This window comes from Protopterus annectens, chromosome 1.part1 (assembly GCF_019279795.1).
Source record: "Protopterus annectens isolate FY-2018-M chromosome 1.part1, PAN1.0, whole genome shotgun sequence".
Lineage (NCBI taxonomy): Eukaryota > Metazoa > Chordata > Ceratodontiformes > Protopteridae > Protopterus > Protopterus annectens.
This window is the reverse complement of record NC_056726.1, coordinates 942,936,852-942,961,391: the sequence shown is the minus strand read 5'-3', so window position 1 is coordinate 942,961,391 and position 24,540 is coordinate 942,936,852. Positions and strand designations below refer to the sequence as shown.

Sequence of the window (24,540 nt, the reverse complement as noted above, 5' to 3'; positions counted from 1 at the left end):
AGAATTCTGTTGGGGTAATTGTATTTTTGCACTGTCACATGTTATAAGAACATTAGACCACACCTTCAGCATATGCCTCTTATCCTACTGCTGGGGTATGCTAATGGAGGTAATACCTGGAATTTAACACAGTAGCCTCCAATAGTTTGTCAGTCTTCACTCTTGATTTCAACAAACTAAACAAACCCTAACCTTTATTTTCATTGAGTTTCTTATCTATTACATTTAGTGGACTGCTAGTTTGTTTCCTTAGTATCCTTAAGGATTAATGTGAATGTTTATAGGATATGTTTTAGCTTTTCTTATCATCTGACTGCAGACGGCATCATTTACTTTGAAACTACAGTACACAACTGGTTTACAATTAAACATGCATTTTGTGCATTACCTATCATGTAGCAAACCGAATACTAAGCTTGCAGTACAATATTAAACAGATAACTAAATCTAATTCACTATATAGTTTCCTCCTTACTTGTTTAATGGTTTTTCAGTTCAATCCTTTAGTGCTTACATTGTTGTTTAATGGTTCTTCAGTTCAGTCTTTCAGTACTTACATTGTTATTTAATGTTTCTTCATTTCAGTACTTCAGTACTTACATTGTTATTTAATGTTTCTTCATTTCAGTACTTCAGTACTTACATTGTTATTTAATGTTTCTTCATTTCAGTACTTCAGTACTTACATTGTTATTTAATGTTTCTTTATTTCAGTACTTCAGTACTTACATTGTTATTTAATGTTTCTTCATTTCAGTACTTCAGTACTTACATTGTTATTTAATGTTTCTTCATTTCAGTACTTTAGCACTTACATTGTTATTTAATGTTTCTTCATTTCAGTACTTCAGTACTTACATTATTTAATGTTTCTTCATCTCAGTACTTCAGTACTTACATTGTTATTTAATGTTTCTTCATTTCAGTACTTCATTAATCACATTGTTGTTTAATGTTTCTTTTCAATCCTTCAGTACTTACTTTGTTATTTAATGTTTCTTCATTTCAGTACTTCATTAATTAGATTGCTGTTTAGCGTTTATTTTAATTCTTCATTACTTACACTGTTGTTTAATATTTTTCATTACAATCCTTTAGTAGTTACACTGTTGTTTAATGCTTCTTCAGTGTAAAGTACATTGTCATTTAAGGATATGTTGAGCTGCACTGGTTTTCATGGAGGTTTCTCTGTCTTATGTGTATTCAAAAACAGATGGACACCATACCACAGTGTTGCAACCTCCCAGCATGCCTGGCCAATGGAAATAAGATTAAAAAACAAGAGCCCCTCTCACCTCACCTTAACTCTTTATGTTACAAAATTGAAGGAGATCATGTGAGACATTAAACAAATGATGGTGCAAAGGGCCTTATCATGAAACACTTAAAAATACTTCCTCATAATCAACTCACTGCCATTAATATTGACATATACTCTAATTGAGTACTCTGTTAAATACAGTTAAATAAAACTATTAAACAATTAGTCGATACAGTGTATATCTCTCCAACTTTAGCAAAGATGTTTAGATACTTTGTTAGAGATTCTAATATCTATTTCAAACAAAATAATATACCAAAATAGCAGAACATGTTGTAATGTTAAAAAAATCTATATTATCTCAGGACTACAGCAACCCTAACAAGTAAGACCAAGAAATTTATATAAACCCAAACTCCTTGATCTCAAAACATGGCTTCATCTTACTGGAAACTGTAAGTGTAATTGGTGTGGCCTTTTCCACATGTGGTTACTGATCTGTATATTCAGCTACAACCTCTTTCATATTGTTTCCTCCTTTACTAGGCCATGTTGAAGAAAAGAAGCTTTGACTTCTTTATAGACATTCTATTAATAAACATACCTGTTCCACATAAAACAATGTCTCATACTTCCAAGTCCATTAGTAGCCACCATCCTGTTTAGGCATAAATAAAATAATTATCCCACCAATCATTACTAAATGGAGAAACATCCAGTAGTCTCAGTGCCCATACTTATTCATTTCTATGGCCACAATCCTTTCAGAACCCTCTCTATGTTATGACTTTTGCAGTCTTAGTTCTACAATCCTTTGCTTCTTCCCCACTTCACATAATAAACACATTTCTCCCATTGTTATGTGCAAAGTCATAGGTTGCTGCAGGTATTAAAGAATAGATTCTTGCTAGATCCTTGCACCTCATGGAAATGAAACCCAAAGGAACATAACTATTAAATTGCAACCTCAACCAAGTGAAAAAAAATCCATTTACAGTTAACAGATAAGATGCAACCCAACATTGACATATACTGAAACAACAACAACAAAAAGAGAACTAAAAAAAATTAGGATAAACAACACTGAAAATCAGTTCTGTGGGAGATTTTGCCTGCTTTGTACCCTCAACATGGGGGAAGTTTCACTCCTTACCTCTAAATTGTACATACTAACTCTATAGTTACACAGCTATGAGGCAATGACAAGACTGTACCAATGCAAAACATGTTTCATCACATCAGGGCTGTCCTTAGACTATTTGGTCCAGAAGTGCTTTGCCCCTTTATGGGGTCCTGCACTAGGCTGTGATGGGATCATTATGCCTTATGTGACCCAGACATTTGCCTGAGAAATATCATAACAAAGTACAATGCATTTTAACTCCTAACTCCCCTATCATTTACAAGTTTAATTAATGGTGCACACAACCTATCCCATTATGCATTGCACTGGTAGGTAGTACAGTATTATTAACAACTACACACCTCTTCTATGGCTCACAGTGATAACTCCTCACTCTCCTATAGTGAGCAGCTGCTGTTGCTGAGTGCTCAACATGGCTTTCAACCCAAAATTGGTCAGCTTAACCATATGGTTTTGGGAACTGCTCCCTTTACAGTTTTGGAAGATAATAAGACCATGCTTAATTTAAAGACTGAAGGGCGCTATATTTTCTTTTGTTTATCTTGCTGACATAGGGTTTCTAACTAGTTGCTAATGAATACAGTTACAAGAAATAACTGTGAATAGTAACAGACAGTATGGAGACAGAAACCACTAAGAATTAAAAAAAGATATCGTTATATGAAGTAATGTAATTATAAGACTGGTGAGAAAATGTTGCCAAATCAACAGAAGGGTGGAGACATGCTTGCTGCAGTCACAAGTTAGGAGCAGTATAATCCCAGATATAGGACATAAGGTTTCTGTACAGAGTCATGGGAGGCACAGGTGGATAGAAAAATAAGTCACTTGGCTGAAAGTGAAAAAAAAAAAACAATAAAAGATTCAGTTTGATTTGATTTTAGAGGTTTTGTACATAGTCTTGACATTCATATTTGTTTTCTTAAGGTATTCTAATTTCTTCCCCCCTCCCAAAGCATTATATTTAGTGACCACACTAAAATTACCACTGCATGTAATTCTTACTGTTGCCATTGTCACCTAGAATATGGGTGGAAAGAATTGCATGTGTTTGTTCACTTATCCAATTTAAAAAATAATCAAATAAATAAAAATAAATGTTCAGAAATAGTTTTGAGTGGGGTGGTGAGTGAGTAATGCCATTTCTAAGGAAAGCCCTCAGATTATTACTTTTATTATTGTTGGGCATTCTGAGGAACTTTACAGGTTTTGTGGAACACATTCGCTGTAACAAGGAATATAAATTAGCTGGGTAAAGAACCCCAGTCATTCAGAGTAAGTGGGGGAGGTGATTGAAAGCCCTTTAAGAAAGAAAGGGTTAATATTATAGCAATAACCCACGCCTGGGTGTGGGTAATGCTAAATTTACCCACGGTTGGCATGGTTTGGTCCCGAGGGCGAAGCCCGAGGGACCAAACAAAGCCAACCGTGGGTAAATTTAGCATTACCCACACCCAGAAGTGGGTTATTGCTATTATACCATGACATTATTTAAGAAAAGAAACCATTACTTTTCTTAAATAATGGCATAGTATAATGCCTGTTTACTGCCCTTCCGCAGATGTCTGGCATCCGCGGCAGTACATCAGAGCTGTGGGCAAAAGCAATGGAGAAAGCAAGATCTCTGTTGCTATTTTTTTAGTGTTTCGCTATGTTAAATGAGTTTAACATAGCGAGACAGTTTTAAAATAAGCAACGGACATCTCCGTTGCTTATTTTAAAACTGTCTCGCTATGTTAAACTCATTTAACATAGCGAAACACTAAAAAAAAGCAACGGAGATCTTGCTTTCTCCGTTGCTTTTAAACACTACTCGCTATGTTAAATGGGTTTAACATGGCGACACAGCTTTAAAATAAGCAACGGAGATCTCCGTTGCTTATTTTAAAGCTGTCTCGCTATGTTAAACCCATTTAACATAGCGAGACAGTGTTTTAAAAAACCGAGTTATACTAATGGAAAAAAGTCCGGGCGACTGGACCTTTTTCCATTAGTATAACTCGATTTACAACAGGCACGCTGGCCAATCAGCGTGCACGTTTTGGGGGGATCATGGTATAATAGATGAGAATGTATAACGGAGGTTCGAAATTTTTTATGTTCTTTTTGGGCCCCCATTCTTCCCACAACTATTAAGTGCAGCTCCACAAACTCATCTGTCCAGTACTCCCTATCATCTGAGGACATTGGGCATGGGAAGCAAGAGCTGGGCACTGTGATGAGTCACAAGATTTTGCCATCGTTCATGTTTCAAAATGGACTCCATTTTATTAGCATGGCCTGCTTCATGTTATTGCAGCATCTCCCAGTGAAGCTGCAGTGTGTAGAGCACGTAACTTACCATGATATATATTTTTATTTACTTATTTAAGGCTTGTTAACAAAGGTAGTGTAAACTGAACAGGCAAAACAGACTACTGAAAAACAAAATAGAGAAGAAACCACACAGTAGCACAGAACGAAATGATAAAGCGCTTTTCGTTTATTCCAATAATAAGTTCTGAAGAAGTTTGTTTATTGGAATAAACAAAAAGCGCTTTATCATTTCGTTCTGTGCTACTGTGTGGTTTCTTCTCTATTTTGTTTTTCAACAAAGGTAGTGTACTGGTCCACCCAGACCACTGTCAGGAACAGCACAGCAGAAATACAATTAAAGAAACGGTAAAGTTTAATCAACAGTGGTAATGTAAGAACAACCATGCAAAGAGGTATAACTCAAGAACACATGCAGCATAAAATAAATGTAATTGTAAGATGATGTGATACAATAATTTAGTCAGTAAAACTGGTAAAAAGAGTTCCTATACACTGTCATAACATCATATAGTATAATGATTCTATAAAGAAAATTAAACAAAAAGAAAAAAGTATTAATAATACATACAGGTGTCAAGCATGGGTTGTGAAGGAGAATGAGGCATCAGTTATGAGTCAAAGTAGGGAAAAGACAGAAACAGAAAATAAAAAAAAAAAAGAAGTGCAGAGGGAGTGAGGGAGGCAAGGTGAAGTGTAAAACTATCTCATACTGAGATTCAGGAGATCTGTACAATAAAGCAAGAGTTTGGAAACATTTTTTTACTAGTAGGTCAAGGTGTATCCATCTCATGAAGCTCCCATGTAGACAGAAGGCCTCGCTGGCTCATAAAACAGGCCCCTTTCAGTGTGCCTGGGTGAGCTAAGTAGACCCTGACAGATGAACTATAGCAGATGTTTGATATCTAAGTGTGTGTGTGTGTGTGTGTGTGTGTGTGTGTGTGTGTGTGTGTGTGTGTGTAGGGGGGGTAATCTAGGAGTCAAGTATTTTACTTCTGTCTCACACTTTGCTACACACCATTCTGAAGAAGAAGAAGAAGAAAAAAAATTTGATGATAGAACTTCATGTATGTATTTTATGTATTAACAGCTTTGTAATTGTTATCTTCTGTACTCAACTTTGTTATTGTTTACACTCAACTTTGTTATTATTAACAGCTTTGTAAATTCTTCAGCTATGTTATTACTATACTTCTGCATGCAATCAATGTACTATTATACAATTTTCTGTCTCCACTGAAAATGGGCCAAAAGCCCAGTTGGACTAAGCCGGTTGACAAATGACAATAAATAAATAAATAAATAAATAAATTCTGTTTTAAGGTGTCATGACAAAATATAAATGAATAAATAAACAGTAATTTTAATATGTAGTAGTAGCATATATATTTCTGATTCCTAATCCGAAACAGTCTTAAATCTAGGAAGTCAACAAGTAGATGGAGGGAGGAAAGGTTGGGGTAGTAGGTAGGCAGGTGGGGTCATTGAGTGGCCCCACCAAAATAGTCCAGATTAGGTCCTGCAATTACTATGGCTAGCCCTGCATCATATATTGATATATACTCTTCCAGTAGGAGCAACGCATCATTAAATCTGAGATTCGGTGACCTGAAGCATGTGCAAAGAACTATTTTGTAAATGCTTTGTGGACCTGGAAGCAGTCTACTTTCCACTTCAACAATTACAACTACTTAATCTTACAAGAGTAATCAGAATTGCTGTTAGGACAGCAACTACTACTTACCTTAGATACATGCAAATACAGAATATAAAAAAGTAACCTCAAATTACAGTGGGCTAAAATAAAGACATTTGAGATTGCTTTGAATTTTTCTAACAATTTAAGCGTTTATATCATCAACTGCAACTGCTTCTCTCTTTATGGACATGATTCTGTTCTAAAAATCATTTTTTATTTATTAATTGATCGGTATTTGTTAACTGGGTGGTTGGGCTAGTCTACTGATCCTTTATAACCATGACCCAAGTTCATAGAGCAAACACAGGCAGTACATTTATGTTTCAGATTTACAATGTAAATGATATGCATAGTTAGACTAAAACAATGACAATATCAGTTGCATATATCTCTCTAGCTATAGACATACACAAATACATATAAATCTCTCTCTCTCTCTCTCTCTATATATATATATATATATATATATATAGATATATATTTATATATCTATATCCATCTGTGTGTGCGTGTATCTGTGTGTATATATATATATATATATATTTATAGATGAAGTTAATGCTCTTCTTGTTAGTTTGTAAGGGTTATAGTCAGTAAATAATGCTGGCACTGAGACCTGCAATCACTGTTTTCTGTGGGAAATCACTGCTGAAATCATGATATGATTTCTAAGTGTGTACTAGCATTGATTCCATTATTTTGGGAGATTTTTCCCTTCTTTGAATTGGTGAGACTGTGATGTTCGTATATATAAGTTGCCACAGCACAGGTGCATCGGGGTTGCCTCTCTGCAAAAAACAGTTGCAATTTTCTTTTTCTCCCTTGTGTTTTGGGAAATTTGTTTATTTAATTTGAAGTAAAAATAAAGTATTTCCTCTACTTTCAGACTATGTGTGATTTTACCAAATGAATCATCTACCAGGTATGATTTTGACTATTTTTTCACCAAATGTGATTCTACCCATTTAGTTTATTATTACCGGTACTATACCCACAAAAAAATACATTTTTTGGACAATTTAGTTGAATTATACAACAAATCTAGACTAGATATAAAATGCATTTTTCCATCAGTTAAAAACAGTGATGCAAAATGTTTTTTTTCTATAATGAACACAGTAAGCAGCTGTATGATTTGTATGAAGAAACATTGGTTATTAAGAATCCCAAAAGCATAAACATGAAAGTTTAATAAAACTGTTCCTTCAACTCAGCCTTAAAGTAATTTTAAATATGATTCTTCCGTATATTAGGGGCGTTGTGGCTCCAGGTGGAGGGAGTGGGTCTACTGAATGCCTTTTCTTCTATGGTTAATTTAAATTGGGGTCTAACCAAAGTCTTCCTGTGTTTTCTCTAAGTAGGATAGTTATTTGACTATCAGCTTTGATTTGAGGGGGACATTGGTGGAGCATGAGTATCTTATATAATATGGAACTGAGTAGAAGGGTGGTTCTATTCCATATTGGGAGGAGGTCACAGTAATGTGCCAAAAGGGCAAATATGAATATTTGGGTTTCTGTGGTTTAAATCATGCATTTATTTGTTCCAGACATAACAGAGATTAGTAGGAGGATGTGTTCTAGACTGGAAATATACACATTCCTGTTAAATGGTTTTATGGCAGTGGGGGATAACAGATGAGGAAGTTTGAAGTAAAAAGCAAAAATGTATCTTGCTTACAAACTTTTCAGTATATTTGTAAATGGTTGGGGAGGTATATAGATCATGTCTAGGTATTTTGTTTGCTAAAATCAGGGCTCATTTGTATTCTTTATGATTGTCATTGTGGGAAATGATTTTTAGTTGTGTTGTAACAAAAACATTATGCTTGATTTATTTGGGTTTATTAATAACTGTTTATGGGGCCGGTGCCAGATCAGCAAGAAAGTTAGATGCTTCGGTGGGCTGCAAGATGCAGGATGCATGCATCTATGGGACATGTTTGAAAGGGAAAGATTACATAAGTATATACAGAGTGAGAAATATAGACTTGCACATGATAATTCATCCCTATTTAATTCAATGGTTATTTACAAATGTGTGCTGGGAAATATTTCGACAAAAAAATTGTATTAAATATAAACATCTTTTAAAATATTAATTGTGCCTCTGTTGTAAAACTGATTGTATTTGTATTATTCTGCTTTCTGTCAATAAGGTGAAAAATTAAATCATGCTATTTCCTGTGATCCTTAATTATAGTTTCTTATGTCACATTAATGCCACGTCTACAGAAGATGAAGAATAAAATACCTCTTTGCAAATATCTTTTACTCATGTGATGTTCCAAGTAGCAAGTGTAGAGATGAATGGTTGTAAAGACTAAAATCATTGCAAGACCACGCATGACACAGTAGTTCCAGAGTAAGGATGAAACAGGACCTTCTTTCACTAAAACAGAAAAAGAACATTCTTGAGATGTCGAGTAAAATGAAAATTAAATTATTTGAATACCATACACACACACACACACACACACACACACACACACACACACACACACCAACCCCCCCCCCCCCAAAAAAAAAAATCAGCTGCATGGGTAGATTCTCTTTAGCCACATAGCATTGTTTATGAGAAATGGGGGCACAGTGAAAATGACTTGAATGACAAAACATAAAACAGCATTACATACATAATGTAATTTATTATGTAAAATGTTGTCCGAGTGAATTTGTGCTTAAAAATTATAGATTAACTTTGCAAGTGATATATTGATCTTAGTCATTCTTCTAAAAATATGTAGCAGACAAATATGCTTTTATTTCAATTGATTGCAAAAGGACATTGAGAGTTTGGGTCGCCACTGTGGTGCAGTGGTTAGCATCATCCCTTCACAGCAAGAGGTTCTCTGATTCGATTCTTGGCTGGGGTGCCCTCTGTGAAGTTTGCATGTCCTCTCTTTTTCGCATGGGTTTCCTCCAACATTCCAAAGACATGCAGTAGGTGGATTGGACACTCTAAATTGGCCGTAGGTGTAAGTGGTATGAATGAACTACAGCAGTAGGGCTAGTCACCTGGTGGTGTAAACCCTGGCTCTAGATAATTGTCACTGCTGAAGTGACACCCTGATCCCATGTACAAAATGGGAGAAGGGATTGAGGATGGATTGAGAGTTGATATGTTATTTTCTTTGTTATGTTAAAAATGCCGTTTATAACATGCCTTTGATTTACAAAAATGTTCATCCTGTCAGTACAAAACCAAACTAAATTCAGAGGCAAGACAGTTTACAAAAGATCATTCATTGTATATTTAGATGCGCCATTCCAACTGGTTGCTGCTCTGAATGAAATGGTTAGAGGCCAACCAACATTGTTTGTGCAGTAATAGCATGAAAGAGTATCACTGTCCTGCAGTCTGACTATACTGAAAGGTTTTACAGTTAAAGTCCGCCTGCTGCTGTAGGAACATCTGAGTTGCACACAGAGCAGCATCACCTTGTTGGATAGCTGCAGTTCACATTGAATACAGCACCTATTCTTCTTCCATGTCCTATCATCCCAGTCCAGTTAAACCGCCCCACTCTTCTCCCTGTTAAACCTGTAGCAAAAACCTAAAACCATGTATAGGCACTTTCCTGCTATATCTGTGGCCAACCTGGTACACATAGGCATCCTGAGGCAATGCAGCAATTGTCTCATGCATACTGACAACCACTTAATCCTAAAACTAACACAATATGTGAGATATGTACTTACACTATGAAAATTGAGACATAACTCTCATATACTGACAAATCAAATGACAAACAGGTTGTTAGCGCATGCACATATTTTCCCTCACTAAATTATGTTTCAACACATAAACCTCCATATGCAGAGGTACTCACAAGTAACTTACCAAAACCTCAGAGGTCTCTCATACACTACCTTCAGAAACCACATGCAAACAAAACTAAGTCAACACCAAACACTACACACAAAAATACATATCACAGTGTCTCCAGAAGGAAGCCCCTAAAGTGAAACACCACACACAAACATCTTGGTCATAGAAGACTCCATCATGAGACACATGGATGCCCCCTCACCAGGTTGGATAAAGAGAGGGTTACAGACAGTTGTTTGTCAGGGTCCAGGATTCATCAGATCATACAGGAACCCAAGTCAGTTAACCACAAGTACCAGCATGGCTCAGTCAAAGTCCATGTAGGTGTGAATGACCTGAGATGTACCTCTCTGGACTATATGAAGAGAGACATGATGGACCTCTCTGAATACATGTCACAAGCTGGTATGAGCTTTGCAATAAGAAGCATTCTACTTTCACCAAGAATGATACCACAGTACAAACAAAAAAATATTGACTTTAATAATTGGATTATCTACTGGTGTCATTCCAAGGGGATCCAGTATTTGTCAGCCTGGGACAACATGATTGACAGACCACGCTGCTGTTCCAGAGATGCTCTGCATCTGTCACTGCTAATCTTTCTAATACTGGCCAGGGCATTAGCCACCCCCATAGTGCTTTTTAGGCAGTGCCAAACCAACAGATGTACCAATGTAACAAATTCTTCTAATGCCAAGTTGATGGTACTACTGCTCATTGCTAGGATTCTTAACAGGAAAGTGCACTCCCTAGAAGATCTCCTTGCCCTGTAGAATGCTGACATCTGTGCAGTTACAGTGACATGGTTCAATGCTGGAGAAAGCACTGCAGCAGTGCAAGGCTACAGTGCCTATCACACATATTCAGAACACCCCCTGAAAAGGAAAAAAATGAAAGGAGGAGGTGTTTCCATTTATACAAAAAGCAATCATACCTCTAGATTGGTCAGGCAGGATGACTCACTTGAGCTGCTCCATGTCCAGCTGACCATAGTCAAAATCCCCCACCATATCATCACTAGCTACTGGCCCTCAGTCATGAACCATGACATCCACTCCACATACCTGAAGTTACTAAAATCACTTGCCGTTTAGCCCAACACACTACTATGGGTGATTCTGACTACCCCTCCATAAACTGCGAAACATAAATGACCACTAACATGCAGGCTCAGAGCCTTCTGGAGTTTATCAATGCAAATGCTCTGGAATAGGGCTCAAATATCTTTGACATAATACTCACAAACATGGGGAGCATTACACCCCCCAGAGTAATGTCTTCAGTGGTAAGATCGGAACATAAATCGGTCTCCTTTGAAATAAATGTAATGGCAGAATTCCCATTAAACCCTAAAACTCTATAAAGAATTTTTCCAAGGCAAATGACCTCCTGTTAAATGATAGCACAGGTAATTTTAAAGCTCCCTATAACCCCAAAAAACATGGAGGCCTACGCAGAGGTATACAGGAAAGCCCTGTACAACCACTTACACAACTGCTTAGAAACGGCAGTACCTGACCAAACTAAGCCCAGGTTGAGGCAGAAAAAGAAGCCATCCTGGTGGACACCTGACATAAATAGACTATACAACAGAAAGAATAAATTCCTGTCTAGAGGTAAGTGAAAGAGCACAACAGAGGAAAAAAACCCTCATTAGTCTCAACAAGCAAATCAGGGAACTAGTCAAGTCTTCAAAAGCTAAATATGACACTAAAATAGCCTCCCAAGCAAAGGATAACCACAAAGCATTTTAAGTAATGTCCGAAATCTTAAGGGAAATACTTAATATGCTGAGTTTGCTGTAGATGGCATTACTTATACTCAGCCTAAAGAAATAGCAAACCTGCTGATCAATAAATTCAGCTCAAATTTCACCCCCTCATCACCTCTGGTTACTTCCTATGAAATACCCCCTTCCATTCCTTTGCCTGTTATCAGAAAAGAACAGGTCATCACTGCACTGTCTAAAGCTAGAAATATAGCATCAATGGGTCCTGACGGAACCCCAGGGAGCCTATTAAATAGCTTGAAACATGACCTAGCAGACCCACTCAGTTCTCTATTTAGTCACAGTCTCTAGATAGGTTTTGTCCCAGTAGAGTGGAGGATAGCAACAGTCATCCCTCTGCACAACGGGGGGACCGTTATCTAACCCAAGAAGCTAACAACCTATAAGTCTGACTAGCCTCATATGCCAGGCTCTGTAAAGGATAATCATGGGCCTGATTAACAACAACATAGGAAATCTCCAGACCCTAGACCCAACACAGTTCAGCTTTTTCAAGGATGGGTCCTGTCTGCTCAATCTGGTGGACTTCTTTGAGAAGGTCACCAAGGCCTCAAACTTAATGTGAAGACGTGCATAATGATATTCTTTGGGAAATCAAATACCCCTGCAAATTACAACATTGGTATCACCCCCCTTAAGAGTGGACCCAGTGGTGAGAGATCTGTGTTCTCAGATAGATAATAATCTGAATTTTGACCACAATGTGTAAACAGTAGTAAGGAAATCCTTCTATGTGGCTCACCTTATAATTAAGGGCATGGTATCCAGATCTAAGGATGTCATAGTACCACCATACTCAGTCATCATCAGACCAATAATCGAGTACAATGTAACCTTTGTCATGTACCTCACCAGGCACCTGCAACAGTTGGAGCATCTTCAGAGATTTCTCCCCAGATAAATGCAGTGTGTGACCAACGTGTTATATATGGAGTGATTAAAAGCCCTATCACTGTATTCTGTTTCCTACCGATTACTGGGGAGTAATCTGTGTCTGACCTATAAGCCAGTCTTTCACCCAGCCTTAATGGAAATTTTGCATATTTGCAAAACTAACTGCACGAGGATTACCCACTCCAAAGATATAAACCTGATTTCTGACTTAAATAGATCATGGAGAGACAGATATGTGTCCCTGAGATTACCTGTCCTCTGGAATAGGCTTCCTATTCAGATGAAACAGGCCCCTTCCCTAACCATTTTCAAGTGCAATCTGGACCAATAGATGGGAAATCGCAAATTCACTCCCAGGGTGGTGCCCATGTCCCTTATGGATGGAGGCAGTCTGAAAAAAATAGTCAAAACCCCATTTATTGACCCTTGTTAACTTTCTCCTAGGGATACAAAACTGGGTAGAAATGGCTAGTTTTGTAAAGGTTCTTGAGACATTAGCCTAGTAATCTCCTAAGTACCTATGAACCTAATGATTGTTTACTTGTGTAGAACACAATTCAGCATCAATGCAACCATCTTCTCAACACAGTAAAGATATTCATAAATAGATAATGTAATCTGAATTAACAGAAGAGTAGCCTGTTTATTGCACTAGTCACTGCAGCCACATGAAGGCATAATATATCACTACCGTATTATTAAATTAGTAGAGATTATAGTAATTTAGCTAATATGCAGGACCAGGATCAGCTCAGATACGCTAAACAGAGCATTTTTAGGGAAAATGCTTGACAAATGCAAACAAAATAAATAATTGGATTTTTCAATGTGAAGTGTCAGGTGCATATTACCCTAGTAGCTCAAGTATACAAAGTACTGACAAACACTCAGCAGAATAGCGTACTTCCAGTATGTGTATCAAGAAGAGCTCTACTACAATGATGACTTGATACATGGACCTCCATGATGCAGATTATGTGCACATGCATAAACATGCACCCCACACATGAGTACACACATATGCATGCACATTATGTAGGACACACACACACACACACACACATACATGCATGCACATATGCATCATGTCTGATGGATGACTGGGTATGCAGGGTTCATCAATTTGTACTTGATGAAAAATCCAGTTATATGTAAATAATGGGTCATCCTGAAAAAAAAAAAAAAATATATATATATATATATATATATATATATATATATATATATATATATATATATATATATATATATTTATTTTACATTTGTTGACCGGGCTGGTCCAACTGGATATAGGTCCATTTTCAGTGGAGGCCCAGGGAGAAAAGCTCCGCACTTCAGAATAGTATATACAAGACATAGTTACATTGTAAATTTTTGTCTATTATACAGTTACTTTCCTTTTGACATATGAGTATCATTTTTTTTTATTTTTATTTATTTATTTAACATTTGTTAACCGGGAAAGTCCGACTAGGTTCCACAGATCCTGATTTCAGCAGAGGCCCGGGGAGAAATCCTCCAGAAGCATGTCTTTAGAATGTGGGAGGAAACTGGAGTACCTGGAGGAAACCCACGCAAAAGCAGGGTGAACATGCAAACTCCACACAAAAGGCACCTCAGCCGAGAATCGAACCAGAGAACCTCTTGCTGTGAGGTGACAGCATTAACCGCTGCACCACTGCACCGCCCAATCATGATTCCTATTAAAAGAGAGCTAAGGATGTAGGTACAAAGATGACTAAAAATGTAGGACAATATTAATAGTACAGTAAACAGTAAATGTTTAAAACAATATAAGCAAAAAGCACACTAACTGAGCAATAAAGTCACACACACATTATTTGCTAGTAAACTATGTAAGCTAAAAGTACACTATTGAGCAATAAAGTCACAAATATGTTGTTTGCTAGTATATGATAGTTATTTAAAATAGAACACTATTAGTAAGTATAGTGACATGCACTGTATTGTTAGTATAGGATTAACTAACTTATGCTGGTATGTAGAGAAATGTCAGGATGCAAATATAGTAGTTAGTCTGGATTTATATATATATATATATATATATATATATATATATATCTATCTATATATATATATATATATATATATATATATAGATATATATATATAGATATAGATACATACATATGTATATATACAGGATTTTTTCATTTCTTCAAAAAAAGATTTCATCAAAGGCAATTTTCACAGCATTTTGTCAAATTGTATTAGTCTGAATGTTGCTTTGTTGGGGTTGCACTGTATCTTTGACAGGATGTATTTGGTGTCAGTTAAAGTGAATGGGTACATGTCATTCACACTGCTAATTGGGGTCTTAAGGTCAAGGTGTGAGACTGGAATTTAGGTTTGGGGAAGGGAGTGTTAGGGTTAGGGAGAAGAATAGAAGTATCAGGTGTAAGGAATGATCAGAAAGTTTAAGTTTGGGGGGGTGTCTTAGTGTTGGAATGTGATCAGGGAGTTTAGGTTTACCCCTGTGCTTCACCTTACTAATACCTGCCAACCCTAACCCTACCCCTTATCCAAACCCTACAACTGACCTTGGAAAACCCTCTACCATAATGCTACCACTATACACATCATTTTGGATACAGAACACACGCAAAACACATACATAACACAACACTACTATCACCTAAAATATCACCTACCCTAACCCTAAAATTCAAGCACATGCATTTAAAACTATCAGACAGTGCTTCTTTACCTATCCCTAACCTGAGCCCATGCACTACAGTCACACACACACACACACACACACACACACACACACACACACACACACACACACACACATGCATTTGATATTAGGCACATTTATCATTCAGGTCATACATAGCAAATGGTTAACATTTCAAACATTCAACCTTTAAATGTAACCCACATATATAGCTATATATATATATATATATATATATATATATATATATATATATATATATATATATATATATATATATATATGGGTTACCTTCATTTTGTCGAAAGCTCATTTGACTGACAAATATTTTAGTCGGACCAAATGACTGAAACTTCATTTCACTGAAACTTCATTTGACTTACAGTTGGTACTGGCAGTGTCTAGAGCACTGTAAGGCAAGTAAAAGGAATATGTCCTTTTCCCCACTGTAGTGTGACCCCCTGGGGGGTGGGGGCACAGCTCCCTACACTGGGGGATGTGGGGGGCCCAGCCCCCACTTACTTTGGTTTTACTAAACAATATAAAAACATAAGCAGAGAATATAATATGAAAGTAAGTGGGGGGCTGCCCCCCCAACTATATATACTAACTCCAGGGTCGCACTACAGTGGGGAAAAGGACATATTCCTTTTACTTGCCTTACAGTTCTCTAGACACTGCCAGTACCAGTTGCCAGTGAAATGAACTGTCAGTAAATGAAGTGTCAGTGAAATGAAGTTTCAGTCATTTGGTCTCAGTCAAATAAGTGTCAGTCAAATGAGCTTTTGACGAAATGAAACAAATTATAGAAAGACGAACCACAAACTGTAGAAGAACACAAACATAGAAGTGCCAAATAATCCAAGAGAGCCAGCAAAACCTAAACGCACTTTTATTGTAAATAAAAAACAGCGTTTTCGCTACCAAAGCAGAGTAGCTTCCTCAGAGGCAAGAAAACACAGTAAAAAGGCGCCAAACAATTATATAGCAAATGCACCTTCAATCAATTAAGATGTAATGGGGTATTTGTGTGAACACAACTAACCCATTTTTAAAACCATATACACTTTAAAAATATATGCAAGTGAACTTTTGAAAATGTAAACAAACGAGATAAACTGTAAACTATAAAATACTGTTATACATGACAATAAAAGACATAATGAACAATCCATAATAAAATTATAAATACAAATGCCCCTTTGGTCACTAATAGAGAGAACCTTTCTAAGGAGTTTACTTTGAGTTTTACAACAACCTTTAATTTGGACTCAAGGCAAATTTCTGATATTATTGAGAAGAATTGGTATTTTATTACCAATAACTCCCTCTTGGTTGAGAAATTAGGGGCTAAACCGAGAATTACATACAAAAGAGGCACTAATATAAAAGAACTCTTACAAAGAAATCATCCCAAGCAACTCTTTTCTAAAACTAGAGGTTGTTTTACTTGTGGAGCATGTAACTGGTGCCATGTAGTACGTACAGGGAATTCTTTTAATATAGGCCACAAAAAGTACGATATTAACAGTAGAATAAACTGTGAAACTAAAGCTGTCATATATGTGGCTTTTTGTGTCTGCTGTTCGGCTTTCTACGTCGGTAAAACCGACAGAAAATTCAGGGAGCGCATATATCAACATTGTTATGCCATAAGGAACAACAAAAGTGAAAATGCTCTAGCGAAACATGTTGAATCAAATCCCGGCCACAATTTTGTTTTTATGGGTATAGATTGTACATATAGATCTTTTAGAGGTGGCCCTACTTCCCTATTGTTAGAGATTTCAGAGTTAGAATGGCAACTGAAGCTAGATGCTTTTAACCTCCCAGGGTTAAATGAGAGCTGCAACATTGCTCCAGTCTTAAAATATAGGGCCTTTTTACGTTAGAATATAGTGATCACAGAAATGAGATGATGGGTTTTTTTCTGAGTCCATGTTATTTCATGGCATTTGTATTTATAATTTTATTATGGATTGTTCATTATGTCTTTTATTGTCATGTATAATAGTATTTTATAGTTTACAGTTTATCTCGTTTGTTTACATTTTCAAAAGTTCACTTGCATATATTTTTAAAGTGTATATGGTTTTAAAAATGGGTTAGTTGTGTTCACACAAATACCCCATTACATCTTAATTGATTGAAGGTGCATTTGCTATATAATTGTTTGGCGCCTTTTTACTGTGTTTTCTTGCCTCTGAGGAAGCTACTCTGCTTTGGTAGCGAAAACGCTGTTTTTTATTTACAATAAAAGTGCGTTTAGGTTTTGCTGGCTCTCTTGGATTATTTGGCACTTCTATGTTTGTGTTCTTCTACATTTTGACGAAATGAAGGTAACCCCATATATATATATATATATATATATATATATATATATATATATATATATATTGCAATCAGTACATCAAAAATGTGGTCAAGGGGGTGGTAAAGAAACTGGCACAGTTCATAAAAATCATCTATTGCACTTTACTGATTTTTGTTAGGTGCAAGATTGTGAATCTGTGTATACTGGAGAATTTGACATTTTCCCACTGTAGTGCCATCTCAGAGTTAGTATACATAATTAGCAGGAGGTGGGATGAGTGCAATAGTTGTATTTATTTATTTATTATTTTTTTGATTAGTTGATATATGAGCAGTTAGGCTCAATCAGTTGTTCAATACTGTGAGTGTACAAATGTGATACACTGTATATATACATATATATATATACATATATATTAATAATGTTTGTGTCTGTTGCACTGCTTTCTCTGGAAAATTGCCACTGTTACCCCCCACAAAAAAAAAAGAAAATTAAGAAAATAAAACACTCACCCCCCTGTGTTCATTTTTGGCCCATTTTAATTCTTCTGAGCCCCAGGACATTTTTTGAAAATGTTGCCTATAATCAGCTCTCTGTCTACATTCAAACAGCACTATAAGTGGTATTTGAACACTGGCAGATGATAACTTAATGGGTACATAAAGGTTACCTTACAAGAGTCATTTTTGTTCATTTAAGTATATCATGAGATATGTTTAGCCATATTCTTCTCCATACTGTTTTACTAGCCCATGGTATAAGCATCAAAGTTTCTCAATGTGTTTTTGACTTTGGAGCAAAGCATAAACTTTCTGTTAAATTTCAGTCCTCTTGCTCAACCTTGGCACCCTTACATGAAGGGATTCTACAAGGTTCTGTTCTATCAGCTGTGTTTTCATATATACATATAGTATTTCTTTGGATATTCTCCATCTACCAATCATTCTTTACACTTACAATATGGTAATTATACATCTCATGATTCGCTTACGAATATTAAAACTAATCCACAGCATGAGTTGCTAATCTTAGAAAAATGGATCAATTTTAAGAAAATTCTTTTCAACCCTAACAATAAAAAAAAAGAAAGAAAGCAATGCTTTATGGTATCACTCAGAAACTTAACTTATCACCAGATTTTATAATTCTTGTCTAACACAATAATCCTCTTGCTACTTCCTCTTTTTTCAAGCATTTAGGACTACTGCTTGACAAACATATAAAGTTTCAACATCATATCTATAATAAAAAAAAAAGTAAATAAAAAAACACAGACTTATGTAAGTTTCGTTAAAAATGAGATTTTAGAATCAAACCCTGTTCTTCGTATCTGTTATGCCAACCCTTCCCTCTCTCCCTCATATCTTCAATTACATTCTGGTGGAGAAGCAATAGGAAAAAAATATTAAAAGCACAGCTATAGTATACCCTCCCAATATTAGCATTTGCCTCAAAGAAAAAAAAAAACAGTTTCCAAATAGCTGCTAATAAAATCTGTCATTTTATATCTCTTGCCCCTTGAAAAGGAAATCATTGCTGTATCCTTCTAAACGATAAGTGGTTACCTGTAAAGTAAAGACTACAACTACTTTTAGAGAATGAGTGATGCACTAAAATCAGAAATACAAGAAAGAAAATGTATTTATACCCAACTCACATTTAAAAACATGTCTAGCAAAATATAATCGTACTTTCTGTAGGCTGCTAGCACTTCCCATTTAAAACATTTTCTATAATACAATCATTTAATAATTTCGTCATATAGTCATCATACTTACTTTTCATAGGATCATAGGAGGTTACTAGGGCAACGGCCCCAGGGTCCTTACAAGCCTAGGCAAGTTCCACCTCTGTTTCCAAGGGTGTCTAGTTCAAGCAGACATTAAAATCAGCACCTATTGCTCCTGTCTAAGAGGGACACAGGTGGAACCCCAGGGTGAATTTCTGGTTACCCATCCAATCGTCCAAATTACACTTAAATAGGGCCAATGAGGGGCTTTCTTTAACATGAATAGGAAGCTTATCCAAAGGTGGAGCAACCTCTGTGAGAAAAATCTGTCTCTCCAGTAAGTTCTGTTGATGTCACATACCAGGTAAGGTCTTTTGGGTGAGTGATCTGTGTGCCATTTGACATGCTAATGTGCAGCATTTCCATTAAAACTGGGTCGGAGATTTCTCTATATGCAAGGCATAGGTTGCCTCTGAGCAGTCTGTATGACACAGAGTAACATGACAATGATTTCAGTCTGTCCACATAAGACAGATCTTGAAGACCCTGAGTTTTCTTTGTAAGGAAACTTTGTGGTCTCTCCAATTGCTGCAAGTGTTTGGAAAGGAACATACAAAAGGCAGCATTGTACTCTATTATTGGCCTGGTGAGGGAAGAGAACAGGGGGTTATAGCCTCTTTTTTTCTGGAGGCAATGCCCTTACTTATGAGATGAGCAATATAAAATGCCCTTCTTACCACTGTGGAGGCATGGTGATTGAAGTTAAGGTTGCTCTTGACCTGTGTGCACAGATCTCTCACCACTGACTGTGTGCTTACGGTATTACTATTGATGTGGTAGTTCACAGGAACATCACCCTTGCCAAAGGGGATGATAATGCATTTTTTACATTAAGTTTAAGACCATGACATTGGCACCAGTCATTATTCTGTGTAAAATTTTCTTGCAGGATGTTGACATTGCTAGGGGTTTCAATGATCACTCCCAGTTTGCAGTCATTAGCAAACTTTGTCAGCCACTGTCCTTTAGTTTTAGCCTGTACTTTGGAGAAGTAGATTCTGAACAGTAGGGGCCCCAGAACCAATCCCTGTGGAACACCACTGGTTACAGGTCTGCTGGTGGAGGTGGAGTCCCCTATTTTGACAGTATGAGTTCTATCAGTGAGCCAGTTTGCAACCCACCTAACAATATATGGGCTGATACCCATATTGGTGAGTTTATCAATGATGCCTGAGTAGGGGATTGTGTCAAAGGCCTTGACTAAGTCTAGGTAGGCCGTATGCACAGATTTGCCTTTGTCCAGGGCTTTGGCGGCTGTCTCAAAAAAGTCAACCAAGTTTAACAGGCATGATCTCCCTTTGATAAAGCCAATTGGGTGGGGTCAAGCATTTGGAGATTTCCTATATTTTTGTTAATAAGGTCCATGATAATTCATTCCATGGCCTTTCAGATAAGGCTGGTCAGAGTAATGGCTCTATAGTTCCTGGGGTCCATGGCTGCATACACTTTGTGCAAAGGGATAACAGTAGCTGTTTTCCATTCCACTGGGATGAAGCCAGTGCTTAGGCTGTTATTGAAAAAGCATGCCCAATGGTGATGCTAATTCCTGTTTTAACCAATGTAGAATACAGCCCGGGATATTGTCAGGTCCCATAGATGGTGTGATTTTGGCCTCGGAGGGGGCATTTAAGACCTGTTCCTTGGAGATACTAGATGAGGGACAGGTGTTAGGGATGCTTTGGGGTATATGTGGTGTGGACAAGGGAGTGAAGTTTTCACTGAACCTGCCAGCTAGCAGGTTTGCTATATCTACAGGTTCTGTATATGTAGTACCATTAACTATGAGTTCAGTGCAAATCTGGGCCTTACCTTTGAGGTTATGGATGTAATTAAAGAATGCCTTGTAGTTATCCTTAGTTAGGGAACCTAATTTGGATTCATAGTTAGCTTTAGAGGACTTCACTAGGAGTCTTATTTGCTTGTTCATAGGTGTTTACTAGGCTAATGACCACAAGGGCCTTTTTAAGACTAGCCATGCATCCCAACTTTAAGTTGAGGAGGGAATGTTTCCAGTTTTGAGACAGTTCCTTTCTACTCTAACAATTTCTTTCTCCTATTGTATAGCCTATTAATGGCAGTTGTTCACAAGGCAGGTTTGTTTTTTCTTGAAGATCTTGCTTTGGTTTTATTAGGTACGGCAGAGTCAATACAATTGTACAGGTGCTGGTATAAAACATTGGTATATAACTCAGAATAGGTTTCTGATCCATCAGTGGGGGGAGCGGCTATGAAGCTATTTATGTTGTCATGTAAGAGGCTGTAATTGGCCATGGAGAAGTCTTTTAGTCTAGTTGTTGCTAAGGTAGGGTCTTGTGTTATAGTTACTTCTCGCGAGACTGATTTGTGGTGAGATGTCAGTAGTGATGACTACACACTAGTGGGGTGGTGTAGCGGTCCCCCATGTTGGTAAGCACCAAATCCAGGATGTTTGAGCCATTTGTGTGAGTGTCAATCAGCTGGTTCAGGGCACTGGAGTTAATGAAGTCCAGGAACCTTTGGTCAAGTGAGCTTACCCAGTCAATAGATGGGTAATTAAAGTCAACCAAAACCAATTTTGTATCTTGATTGACTCAAGTAGATCCAAGTAGGCTGAGTGGATGCCCTGATTCTTGGAAGGGATCCGATAGCTGGCAATGAGCTGAAAAGGGGTCTTGGCTACAGTCAATTGCACCTGAAATAATTCAAGGGAATAGTGACATTTAACCAATCTAGAGGTGTTCATAGGTTCATAGGTTCATACTAGGTTATCTGCCCTAGGGCATTTATAAGCCTAGCCAGAGCATTTATGGCTTTCGCCACCCATTTTAAATTAATTTTGCTATGCCCTTTTTCGAGGTTAGTATACTGTGCCTCTGTCTAACAGTGACACAGAAGTGATACCTGGGGTAAACCTACGATCTCCCATCCACTCATCAAGATTCCTCTTGAAGAGAGTCAATGAGGGACTCTGCCTAACCTGGACTGGGATTTTATTTCAGAGTGAAGGGAGCCTCTGGGTTATGAATCTGTCCCTCCAGCATGTCCTATTTATTTCAGTGCTGAGGTTCAAGTCCCTCAAGCGTGTAGCTCGATGGGATTTGGATTTTCTGAGGTGCAGCATGTCCATTAATTCCGGGTTGGACATGGCTTTATACATCAGGCACAGACCGCCTCTGAGCAGGCGGTATGCCACTGAGTAGAGCTGGAGTTTCTTTAACTGGGCAGCATACGGCATCTGTTTGAGCCCCTTGATCCTCTTGGTGAGGTACTTTTGGGGTCTTTCCAGTTGCTGCAGGTGTCTGGTAAGGTATATCCCGAAAGGGGCATTGTACTCAATTATGGGCCTGATGAGGGATGAGTAAAGAGGCACGATGACCTCCCCTGATCTAGATGTGAATCCCTTCATGATTAGGTGGGCTATATAAAATGTTTTTCTAACCACTTTGGCCACATGGTTGTCAAATGAGAGATTGCTATCAACTTGGATCCCCAGGTCCCTAATTACTTCTTCTGTACTTAATGGATTACCACCTATGTGGTAATTTGTGGGCACTTTGTTTTTGCCAAAGGGGATGACTACACACTTTTTGACATTTAGCTTGAGGCCATGGCTCTGGCACCAGTTGTCTGTTTCTATGAGGCCCTTTTGGAGGATGCTTGTGTCGGCTGGAGAGTCTATTATGGCGCCCAGTTTGCAGTCATCTGCGAACTTGGTCAGCCACAGTCCTTCCATGTTGGCCTGTACCTCAGAGAAATATATACCGAACAAGAGAGGTCCCAGGACTGAGCCTTGTGCCAGTTTGGAGTCTGACATGGCTCCAGCTATTCTAACCATGTGGGTTCTGTCCTTGAGCCAGTTTGCAACCCATCTAGTGACATAGGGGTTTATATTTAAGCTGGTGAGCTTATCTATAATGCCCGAGTGGGGTATTGTATCGAAGGCTTTTGCGAGGTCCAGGTAGGCTGTGTGGACCACCTTCCCCTTGTCAATGGCCTTGGTGACTGTTTCAAAGAAATCGACCAGGTTTAAGAGGCAGGATCTGCCCTTAACAAAGCCGAACTGGGTAGGATCCAGTGTCTGTAGGTCCGCAATATCTTTATTTATAAGGTCCATGATGATCCTTTCCATAGCTTTGCAGACTAAGCTAGTGAGACTTATGGGGCGATAGTTTCCAGGATCCGTTGAGGCACCACCTTCGTGGAGAGGGACCACTGTTGCTGTACGCCACTCTTTGGGTACATATCCTGTAGTAAGGCTGAGATTGAACAGTAGTTTTAGGTTTGGGTTTAGCTCTTGGAGTTCATGTAGGATGCAGCCCGGGACACCATCTGGTCCCATTGATGCTGTGTTTCTTGCTTTGGAGAGGGAAGGTCTTACCTGAGCATCTGAGGTGTCGGGGGGGGGGGCAGCACTCTGCTGGGATAGATATTAGCCCTTTTGGTGGGGGGGGGGGAGAAGTTTGCGCTGAACCTGTCAGCTAGGATGTTGGCAATGTCTGTGGGTTTGGTGTATTTTTTTCATTTTCGACTAATTCTGAGCATATCTGGGAATTCCCACCCAGGTTCCTAACATAACTAAAGAAAGCCTTGTGATTATCCTTAGTGTCCTGTGCAATTTTTCTCTCGAAGCTGGCCTTAGACGATTTTATGAGTGCCCATAGTTTTTTGCTAATACTGATCAGAGATGCCTTCCCTTTTTGGGATTTTGCTCTATCATGTAGTAGCTTCCTCCTTCTATTGTATAGTTTGTTTATGGCTGGGGTCCACCTGACAGGATGTCTGCCTTTGGAGGATTGGGTCTTGGTTTTATTTGGGATTGCATG

At 37.8% G+C, this 24,540-nt stretch overlaps 1 protein-coding gene across 2 annotated transcripts in view; it reads right to left on the bottom strand.

Moving 5' to 3' along the window:
* Positions 1-24,540, bottom strand: part of LOC122813438 — a 277,358-nt gene that overhangs the window by 30,824 nt on the left and 221,994 nt on the right. The window contains exon 5 of one of the 2 annotated variants that reach the window (XM_044085756.1): positions 8,671-8,808. The exons of the other annotated variant lie outside the window; for it this stretch is intronic. Within the exon in view, the coding sequence (XP_043941691.1) occupies positions 8,671-8,808 (138 nt within the window). The remainder of the gene's footprint in view (positions 1-8,670; positions 8,809-24,540) is intronic. 2 annotated transcript variants of the gene reach the window in all.